The 10,447-nt window shown below is 40.5% G+C and overlaps 1 protein-coding gene across 1 annotated transcript; it reads left to right on the top strand.

Moving 5' to 3' along the window:
- Window positions 1–2,040: 2,040 nt before the first annotated feature.
- MYL5 (myosin light chain 5) lies at window positions 2,041–7,613 on the top strand. The gene is made up of 7 exons (XM_060237050.1): window positions 2,041–2,169; window positions 2,424–2,531; window positions 3,544–3,619; window positions 4,066–4,170; window positions 5,294–5,372; window positions 6,348–6,396; window positions 7,417–7,613. The coding sequence occupies exons 1-7, from the start codon at window positions 2,167–2,169 to the stop codon at window positions 7,519–7,521; spliced, it is 525 nt and encodes a 174-aa protein (XP_060093033.1). The 5' UTR covers window positions 2,041–2,166; the 3' UTR covers window positions 7,522–7,613.
- The last annotated feature ends 2,834 nt before the right edge of the window (window positions 7,614–10,447 follow it).

Consider the following 10,447-nt stretch of genomic DNA (forward strand, 5'->3'; position numbering starts at 1 on the left):
GGGCAGGACTTTCTCACCCACATAGCAAACATCCTGACTTTGTTGCAGATTTCCCCAAAACATCACAGCAAAGCAGGTTTAGGTGAAGATTATAGGAAAGACGGGGAAAATCAAGGAAGTGCATGAAAGCAGCACAGAGCTGCAGAGGAGTAACATCCATGCTAGGCAAAGTGTGTGTAAATGAATGTGTATCCATATCATTTTCTGGAGGCTGATGATTTCTGGAAGTTATTTGATCATTATGCTTGATTTAAATAATTCTAAATAGCAGGTGTGATAATATAAGAAAGCACTTTGGGTTGATTGGAGTGGGAGAGAATGTTACTGTTGGTTGGGTTGTGCCCATAGAGAGCTACTGGAATTGTATAAAATCACCTACTTACTTCTGAAGAGCAGTAATTTTTATAGATAAAAGATTGAATGAGGCATTCCACAGTGTGGTTTCCTGCTTAACGCAGCATCTTAGATGTTAAAGTAATGCTCAGAAGTCAAATTCACTTCACCCTGATCAGGTCTCTATTTACTTGATCTAAAAATGTAACCCATAAAAAGATGAAAATCAGTGGCTGGCTAGTTCTTTTGTACATGGACTGCCATATACTGAGTGAGAGCTTTGGTCAATCAGGATCAATCTTGTATACTCTGGCAGTGAATCTCCGCAGGGGTGTTGAACTCATTTATTATGAGGGCCAGATCTGACCTAAATGAGACCTTGTCTGGCTGGGCCAGGCCGTGTCGGGCTGGGCCATGTGTGTGACTATTTATGATTAGGTAGCAGAGATATAAACTTTTTAAAGGACACAGACAAACACAACTAAATATTTTTTTTAAAAAAATCCTTAAAATAAAATATGCTTAAAACATTAGCACTTGTTGGTCTTAAAGGTGCTTTCTTTGTATCTCTCCCATGGGATCCAGGGAACTGGGCAAAGGGAGCTCTGGCTCTATCCCTCCCTCCCCAGGAGACCAGGAGCGGAGGAGCCTCAATCAATGGAGAAAATTGAGGTTTTGCTCTGTAGCTCTTGTGCGATTGAGCAAAGCAAGCTGAGATGCAGAAGGAAACAAAACAGAGGGAGAAGGAAGCAGACAAGAGCCAGTTGCTTGGGGGCCTAATAAGAGCCCTCTGGGGGCCTGATTTGGCCCCTGGGCCTCATGTTTGACAGCCCTACTCCAGGGTCTCAGGTAGATGTCTTTCATATCACCTTTTAAGTGGAGAAGCCTGCAGCCTTCTGCATGCAAAGCAGATGTTCTGCCAATAAACCCTGGCCCCACCCTGTGATTTCTTTCATAGTTTCTAGCCTTTGGAATAACAAACAGTGGGAGGGGGAAAGATAAATTTTATTGGGGGGTGGGAGAGAGAGATTGATAGGAGCATGTAGTGGAAAAAAGAGCGTGTATTAGAAGTGTCACATTTTAGGCCACCATCAACTGATTTAGATTATTGATACTTCAGGTTATATTTATTGTCCATCATATTTGCAAAGACAGGTGAATTATCATGGAATTTCCAGATAGTTGTTGTTGTTTTGCAGTCTGCAACTGAAAGATTGCTGCCATTCATGGAACCACAAAATCAAATTTGTCCTCTTCTACTCAAATTGTGGCCAATATGCTCTCATAGTGACAGCCCAGGGGATAGATGTGAGGTTCCCATCTTGCTGGATTGCGAGATTATTCTAGCATATTAAAATCATGGGTTTGATTTTACAGCTCCTTCCACTACATCAGGGGTTTCCTTCTGCTAGATCATGAACTGTTACCTACTAGAAGAAAATTGTAGAATCCAACCCAGTAATTCTGTTTTATGCAAAATAAAGAGCAACTTCAGATCAAAATTTTAAGAACACTTTGGATTATGTTGTTCTGCTAGCACCATGAATACCATCACCATGTTCACTCAAACGTATCATGATTAGGGGCCAAAAGCTGGGTAGACAATTTCAAGTGTAAGCAACCGTTGTTTAGTCCCTGGGGAATGGAAGGTATCTTGCAGTGTTGACCATGTAAGGAGGAGATCTTGTGAGCTCAGGGTTCTCAAGAAGTTTGAGATCTCCTTTGAGACATGCCAGCTGTAAAGCCAAGACCCTCCCCTTGGTATAAGAGGTACTTCATAAGGATAGATTTCCAGAGAGACAGATAGAGGCAGAGTAGCATTTTCCAGGAAAGATGGTGAGTGCAAATTGTACAGAGAGACGAGCTAGGTGATTTTCATTACCACATTCTTGTCGGGTGGTGTTTTAATTTCATAAATGACCTTTGACTAATCATTGTATGCCTTGAAGCCCGCTATGTGTCTTTCACTCAGAAGAGGAGTCATGGGCCCTTCATGATAGGGCCATTACCTAATGTTGAAATATTATAGACTGAACTAGCTGTGGGCATGTGAGGCTTTCCTAGATGGGTTCATATTGTCTTCATTTCAGGCCAGCAGAAAAACCAAGAAGAAGGAAGGTGGTGCTAAGCGTGCTGCAAGAGCGTCCTCCAACGTTTTCTCTAACTTTGAACAGACACAAATTCAAGAGTTTAAGGAAGTAAGAAAATATCTCCTTTTCAAAAAAATGTATAGGTTTGAAATTTTAGATTACAATGAGGATCTGTTTCAGAAGGTTGCTATGTTAGTCTATAATAGTAGGACAAAATTTGAGTCTGGTAGCCCTTTAAAGATCAGCATTAACCAGGGCATTAGCTTTCATGAGTCAAAGCTCCCTTATCTGTTAAATGTCTGTTTCAGATACAAAATATGTGCATAGCTGAAGTAAGACTGGAGCTTGTGACAATGTCGTAGCAGGGGTCAATATTTTAATAGAACTGAAGGCACTACGTAAGTAGGTGGCCTGTGACTTCCTCTGGAAAGTAGACAGGATTTCAAGAGTTGTCCAGTGATGCTTGGTTGGTATATGTATTTGAAATGGGGACTTCAAAACACTTAACTTTGCCAGGATTGTACTTTTGCCCTGGCAGATTTGAACTGGAATCTAGAGAATCATGAGAGAAAAGTAAACAGCACTTAAGTCACATTGACCATGCCCTTGCTTGGGAGGCAGTTTGGCATAGTGATTAAGTGTGAGGACTCTTATCTGGGTTTGATTCCCCACTCCTCCACTTGCAGCTGCTGGAATGGCCTTGGGTCAGCCACAGCTCTTGCAGAGTTGTCCTTAAAAGGGCAGCTTCTGGGAGAGCTCTCTCAGCCCCACCCACCTTACAGGGTGTCTGTTGTGGGGGAAGAAGATAAAGGAGATTTTAAGACGCTCTGGGTCTCTGATTCAGAAAGAATGGCGAGGTACAAATCTGCAGTCTTCTTCATACAAATAGTGTGGAATAATGTGCTATTGGCCCATGTTATTCACTGGGGTTACTCCCAGGAAAGTGTCCTTAGAACTGCAGCCAAAACCTTGTAAGATCAAAGGCTTATGCATATTTCTTTAGATGATGTGCTGTTAAGATCAAGGAAAATGTCAGTAGCAAAGGGATACAATTATTATTGTAATCAGAAAGAATTAGTTTTTAATTTTAAAAAAAGCTTTTAATATTTCTTCTCTCTAGGCTTTCACATTAATTGACCAGAACAGAGATGGCTTCATTGATAAAGAAGACTTAAAAGATACCTATGCTTCTCTAGGCAAGTATTATGAAATATTCATATCCTCTTTGAACTAATTTGAACTGCTTTGAACTCATTTGTTGTTACCTTGCATTATTCTTGTGCCTTTTAAATTTCAAATTATTTAAATTATGTACATAAGAAAATGCCCATTATATCCATCCCAAGTGTTCATATCTTATTGGATCTGAAGTTTAATTTCACATTTTGCTATTGCTAATGCTTTGGCGGGATGGGTGAGATATAAATCTCAATATTAAGTTAAATTAAATTACAAATGGTTTAATATTCCTATATTGCAAATCACATAGTATTACAAAGGAAATAAGAAAGCATAGGAAATACGCCACACAATTAAATTTTGCTTCTGTTTAAGGAGTAAGTTTTGGAGAAAGTGCCTCTTTAGCACAGATATGTTAATTTTATATGCATATTCCAGTGGATAACTTTCTTTTTTCTCTTAGGTAAAACAAATGTCAAAGATGATGAGTTAGAATCCATGCTCAAAGAAGCTACTGGACCGATTAATTTTACAATGTTTTTGAACCTATTTGGGGAAAAGTTGAGTGGTAAGTCAACCTACATATTTCCCTCTGTATCTTCACAATGAAAAGGGCGACTTCTATTTCTTTAAAAAATGAAGTTTTAGAATTCAGAAATAGTAGAGCATGGCTATAGATTGTAATAAATGTTATTTCGTGAAATGACAGCACAGTAGCAATTATTGATTATTTTTTAAAAAGTTTTCAAAAAGCCTACTAGTGATCAGGAAAAAAAATGGAAGCTGTGAGAGGCTTCGGGGTGGGGTGGGGGGGGGGGGGGGGGAGGGAGGCATCTATGTGGGCATGTTCTTAAGAAATGTTTAGATGGCTTGCTAATGCACTTGGACTGCCGTCTTTCTGGAAAGATTGTTCCAAACAAGGTTTGAGAAGGAATATACCGAACATAGGGAAAGCCTAGACAGTGAATAATTGGAAGACAATGTAATGTCAATACTTTAAAGCCAGTGTGGAGAAAAACCTGTATCTCCATGTGGATGCAGCTGAAGACAATTGTATTGCAGTGGAATCAAGACTAAAAGGGAAGGACTTGCTTCTAAAATGCATAATCCTGCTAGCAAATTAAAAATGAATGATGCATTGTCTAGTTCATCTAGATTAGGGGTGTCAAACTCATTTGTCATTAGGGCCGGACCCAACATAAATGAGATCTTGAGGGGCCGGGTCATGTTGGGTTGGGTCAACCCATGTCAGGTCGGGCCATGTGTGTACCTATTTAAGATTAGGTAGCAGAGATATACATTTTATAAAAAACACAAACACACATATATATTTTTTAAAAATCCAGGGAACTGGGCAAAGGAAGCTCTGGCTCTTTCCTTCCTTCCCCAGGGGGCTGTTGGGGGGAGCCTCAGCCAATGGAGAAAATACAGGTTTTGCTCTGTAGCTCCTGTGCGATTGAGCAAGCCTTGCATGGCAAACTGTTATGCAGAAGGAAGCAAGAAAGAGGGAGAAGGAAGTAGATGATAGCCAGTTGCTTGGGGGGCTGATAGAAGTCCTCTGGGGGCCTGATTCAGCCCCCAAACTGCATATTTGACACCCCTGATCTAGATTCTAGTAGATGAATGGGGGCTTTGCACAGATAACAGCATTACTGAACCCAGCGTTGCTTTCTTTCCATTGTTTTCTATAGGTACAGACACTGAAGAAACCATATTAAATGCATTTAAAATGTTTGATCCAGAAGCTAAAGGAAATATTAACAAGGATTAGTAAGTATGAGCCACCCAAGTACAATCTCAAATTTGATTTGCAAGCTTGTATTTGTTAAGCTTGGCTTAAGAGAGCCAGCTTGGTGTAGTGGTCAAGAGCAGTAGACTCTGATCTGAAGAACCAGGCTTGAATACTCCTCCACATGAGGCCCGCTGGGTCTCTGAACTCACTCAGCCCCACCTACTTCACAGGGTGTCTGCTGTGGAGAAAGGAAGGGAAAGTGATTGTAAGCCGCTCTGAGACTCCTTTGGATAGTGAAGAGTGGGATATAAACCAACTCTTCTTCTGAGGGCCATGAAAATTATAAACATATCCTTAAATATACATCTGTCCCAAATACAAGTGAATAGCAGGTATGGTTGCTGTCATATTTAAAGTCAACTGTAACTTGATGGCAACCCCCCCCCCCCCCCCCAAATCAACCTCAGATTAATACTTCTGCTGATTAGTATACATTTGATTTCTCTTCTACAGTTCAGTTTCAATGACATTTGTGAAGTGGAAGGAACTCAAACACATTTTTTTCATGTCACATGCAAAAATAAGTTTGGGACCCAGATTCCTATGTAACTAGTTGCAGTATGGCAGCTGGTGCAACGTCTCTGATGCATGATCGGCACCTATATCAAAGTGGTTGGGTATGGAAGCACAGCTCATGCTGGTTTCCCACTCTGCATTCTTATGCATTTCTCACATTTGCCTGTGCTGCCCTGGGATATGATGACCCCCCAAATCCAGTCACCCTGGGAATGCTGTTTATATAAACTGCATGCTTGCTGTCCCATTGCTACATCACAGGAGTAGCATGCAAATTAGGCCACAAACAGAGTCCAAGGGACTGTGTGGGAATTTGGCTCAAATATGGGTGTGGGGGGCAAGTTCCCTGCACTAATTAGGGCTACATTTCACATAACATTTTAAGATAGCTTTTATAGTAGTGATTCACCATCCCTTTCTCTCTGTTCCTTAACCAGCATCAAACGCTTAATGATGTCACAGGGCGACAAGTTTTCTGCTGAAGAGGTTGGTGCGCTCTATTTGCCATTATTTAAGGGCGTAATTCATTTTAGGATGAGCATGTTTCAGAATAATCCAATACTTTCTAAATTGCCACCAGGATCAGTCTTCTGAAAATGGCTACAGCTGCTGGTCGTGGTAGAGGGAAGGGTGTGTGTCTATGTTGCAACTAATGGCTCCCTTCCAATTTGAACTCTGTGGCTGAATTTAAAAAAAATCCCTTTTTTTCCTACAGTTTGATCTACAGTCTTACACTGCTTCTTAAGCAAACTCTGTTGGGCCCAGAGATCTTCCAACATTCCAGGTGTACACTTAGAACCTGCCTTGTATCAAGTAAAATGTCTAAAATTTCAGCTGTTTTTTTAGCTGAAAATGAGGGATTGAACCTATGACAAGAAAACGAAACCAAAGCAACTCCATTTTGTGTGCCTTGAAACTTAAAATCTTTTTATGTCCTGAATTCCTGAACACTGCCTGAACTCTGCTGTCATAAATGCTAACATCATTAGGAGATGTTATGTTAAGAATGAACGTGCCTGCTTTAAGTAGATTTACCTGTGCTATAATCAATAAGATAAACTAATGTTGCCTGTTCTGAGCCTAGCCTCAGAGATAAGATATGGAGTTAGAAGATGAAGGCAGATAAATCACAAAGTTGCCTGCCATGAATAATTGCCTGTTACTTACAGGTTCTCTCAGCTGGAGATCTTTCACATCATATGCTTAGTTACTGCCTGATCCTTTTAATTGGTGATGCTGGGTATTGAACCTGGCCCCTTCTGCATGCAAAGCAATTGTTGTACCGCTGAGTCAGCACCCTTCCCAAGTGGTCTCTATGAGGCACCTCCAAGAACTAAAGGATAGGCCTTTAAAAATGTTTCTTTTGGAGCTACTGGGTGTTCTGTAGTGGATTATATTTACGCCTTGAGTCTGACATTGGCTTTTTATTTATTTGACATTGCCTTTTGTTGTCTTCTGAAGCCCAATGGCTAAACTTTTCATTATGGGTTTTCTTTTGATGAACAGATTGACCAGATGTTCCAGAGCTCTCCTATTGATGCAGCCGGAAACCTGGATTACAAAGCTCTCTGCTACACCATCACACATGGAGAAGAAAAAGAGTCAGAGTAAATCTGACAAACTTTTGACTGTTGCATCAACATCTCTCTATCCATGCATAAAGAACTAAAATAAAACCAGAGTTCATTTTTTTGCCTTCTCAAGAGGCGCGAGCATCATGTGTCTTACTTTGAACGTGTGCTGAGAGAGGAAATGCTGATGATAAAATTAATGGCAGCAGCAGACAATCACATTTTCCAAAGGAGCTAATTTCATGTCTCTTCCTTCATGCTCGGCTGAAAGGCTACATGCATAAAACAGCTATATGGAAAGAAAAGTCTTACTTAAATTGAAGGGACACTGTACTTATATTCTGAAGTCACTTCCAAATAGCATTTTGAAGACAAAGATGAGCACTTTTTTGTGACAGGCTTGTAGAATCAGTAGGCTTCCCCCACTGATGATAATCCATATGGACTAATGTGATCATTGTGGCTCGCCCAGCAATAGTTGTACCTGCATAAAACTTGTGGTAGCATCTGGTGTTTTCCACCTCAGGATGGGGTTTGCATGGTTTCTTGGCATTTCCCCTGCCTAGTCCCCACAATGGCCATTTCCTTTCCACAGAGGGCTTTAAAAAATGGCTGTTAACGTTTTTCATTATAGCAATCTATCAGGTTTTCTGAATTCCCAGCTTTTAACAAAAATCTATAGCCCTTTTCATTGTAGAGATATAAGAAGAAAGGCATGTCTGCGCAACAAAAGGGGATCGAGAGTTATTTTCAAACTGGAAGTTGGGAATCTGGAGAACATCATGAACAGATTGTTTATAGTGTTACATAAATATGCCTACTGCTGATTTCAAAGGGAGGAAACAGAGCCCTCTAGCAGCAGACAAAGAAATGGCTGCTACAGGGGACTGGCACAGGGAGAATGGCACTGATGAGGGCCGGGCTGGGAAGATCTGGACTTCCCTGTCTACATGGAAGCCAGGCTGGTTTTGCTGTGATCTTTCCCAAAACATCAGCACAAAGCAGATTTTGGAAAGACTGCAGAAAAGATGGGGGAAACTTGGGAGATGCACTGAAGCCACTGATGCTGTGAGGAAACAGATGGGGGAAAAACATACTTCCCAGTAGCACCCAAGCTGGGGCAAAGAACTTGTGTATAAGAGCTCCAGGATGCTACAGTAGCTTTTCTGTGAGCTACTTTTCCTCTGCATAGAGGCCTTACTCTATTAAGCAAGAGGGGACAGCCACATGGTCATGCCCATGTGAAAGAATTAGACTTTGTATGAACCACTGTTTGCCACTGAGCACTTTCCATTCAAGGGGAATCACATAAACCTGTTGTCTCTTTCCAAGGGAGTACTTTTGAAGCTGCTGTGTCTGCTTCTGATTCCTTTGTAAACTGTGTCCTGACTTCCTCTCAAGCCTGTATCTGCCTCTAAACCCTAATTGGCCTCTCTTTGCCGGTTCACATTCGTTTTTCTGATCGCACCCAAACCAGTTTCCTCAGCCTCCTTGTTCAGCATTTCCCAGATTTCTTTTTCTGTTCATAGAAATAGTCTCTAAACTTGCATAGCCTCTGTATATGCTCATTAAACAGTGAAAACTTATAGTTGTGGAGAGGGGTTGAAATGAGACAAAGTTTTGACGGCGTAATTGTAATTTTTTTTTAAAAAAAAGGTTTAATTTAATCAAAAAGTATTCGGCTCATTCTAAATCAACACATGTATAACAGAATAAAGGAAGTATCTGTCAGATCTGAGAGCGAATTTCAATATACAATATATCTCATTACTCCAACAAATGACTCCATATAACAATACAGGTAGCATCATAAGCCACTCGAAACACAAATGTTTTATGTCCATAGTAAAGTGCAGTGAACAGGAAAGCAGAGAAACTTTGTAAACTAGCTCATCTAAATGCTTTTCAAGAAGAGTCTCTGCACTGTTTTTCTAAGAGACAGAATGCTGAGCTTCTCCTGGGGAAATTGCATCAAACCTTAGGCACAGCTCTTACTTCAAGCTAATAAAAATCTCCATGAAAAAGAGGCAGCTTAGCGGCTTAAGCAAGGCCTAGATGACTGCACATCCCAATTGGACAAAAGATCTGGGAGAAAAACCACTATTGATAAACGGCAAAGGTAGTGAATTATTAGACAATTGGCTAAGTTGCATCTGCTGGATTCTATTTCCTTTCCTTTACCTAAGATTGACCTATCTTTTCTGCCCAGCTGAGTCTCAGAAGAAAACCCTTGGTGCTGTATGAAGCTATGTTGGAAAAATACTGAACACCCAATGGTACCAGCTTCACTTTGGGTTGGAGCCAGCATGAGAAGGAAGCTTCCCATTTCTAGGCCCTAGCAGCAAATTTCTCGGCACCTGAGAAGTCAGGTATCTTAAATTTTTAAAACATTTTTTATTTGTCCTTAGCAGCATTGGCATCACAATCTGCTAGCTGGATTTTTAGTCTTAGCTTTGAGTGCCAGACAGACCCTTACAATACAAAGTGACTTCCTGGGGGGCTAGGGGAGGGGTACATCTGTAGATATTAATGCATCCTACACTTTGTACCCATTTTTCTGTCTGATACATTTCTTGTCATACTGAACCCATGAGTTTCTGCATTTAAGTTCATTGCTTTTACTACTAGTTGACATTATTGAACTCCCTCACAGAGAGGTAAAACCATAATACTCTCTCAGACTTCCTCTTCTTCCATATTCATTCCTATAATCCATACAATTTAGACTGTTGAACTGATAAAATCTTGTTAAATTCATCCACAGACCCCCATGCTAATCTGTAGGCAAAGTATGGGCAGAGGAGCTCAGGTATGCATTTAAAATAGTATGTCTACCTTTATCTCAGAAATCTGGGACCCAAGGTATGTAAAAGAAATACCAAATCTTTAATGGCATAACAGTTGCAAATGAGAATACACAGAATATAAAAATGTAAACATTGGAGATAAAATCAAAAAGAAACCAA

The sequence above is a fragment of the Heteronotia binoei genome, chromosome 4 (assembly GCF_032191835.1).
Source record: "Heteronotia binoei isolate CCM8104 ecotype False Entrance Well chromosome 4, APGP_CSIRO_Hbin_v1, whole genome shotgun sequence".
NCBI lineage: Eukaryota > Metazoa > Chordata > Lepidosauria > Squamata > Gekkonidae > Heteronotia > Heteronotia binoei.

What these genes read in the sequence shown, in the direction of transcription:
- MYL5 (XM_060237050.1), top strand. An exon ending in ATTTGGGGAAAAGTTGAGTG is followed by an intron (nt 4,171 to 5,293) that starts GTAAGTCAACCT and finishes TGTTTTCTATAG; the next exon opens with GTACAGACACTGAAGAAACC. An exon ending in GGAAATATTAACAAGGATTA is followed by an intron (nt 5,373 to 6,347) that starts GTAAGTATGAGC and finishes TTCCTTAACCAG; the next exon opens with CATCAAACGCTTAATGATGT.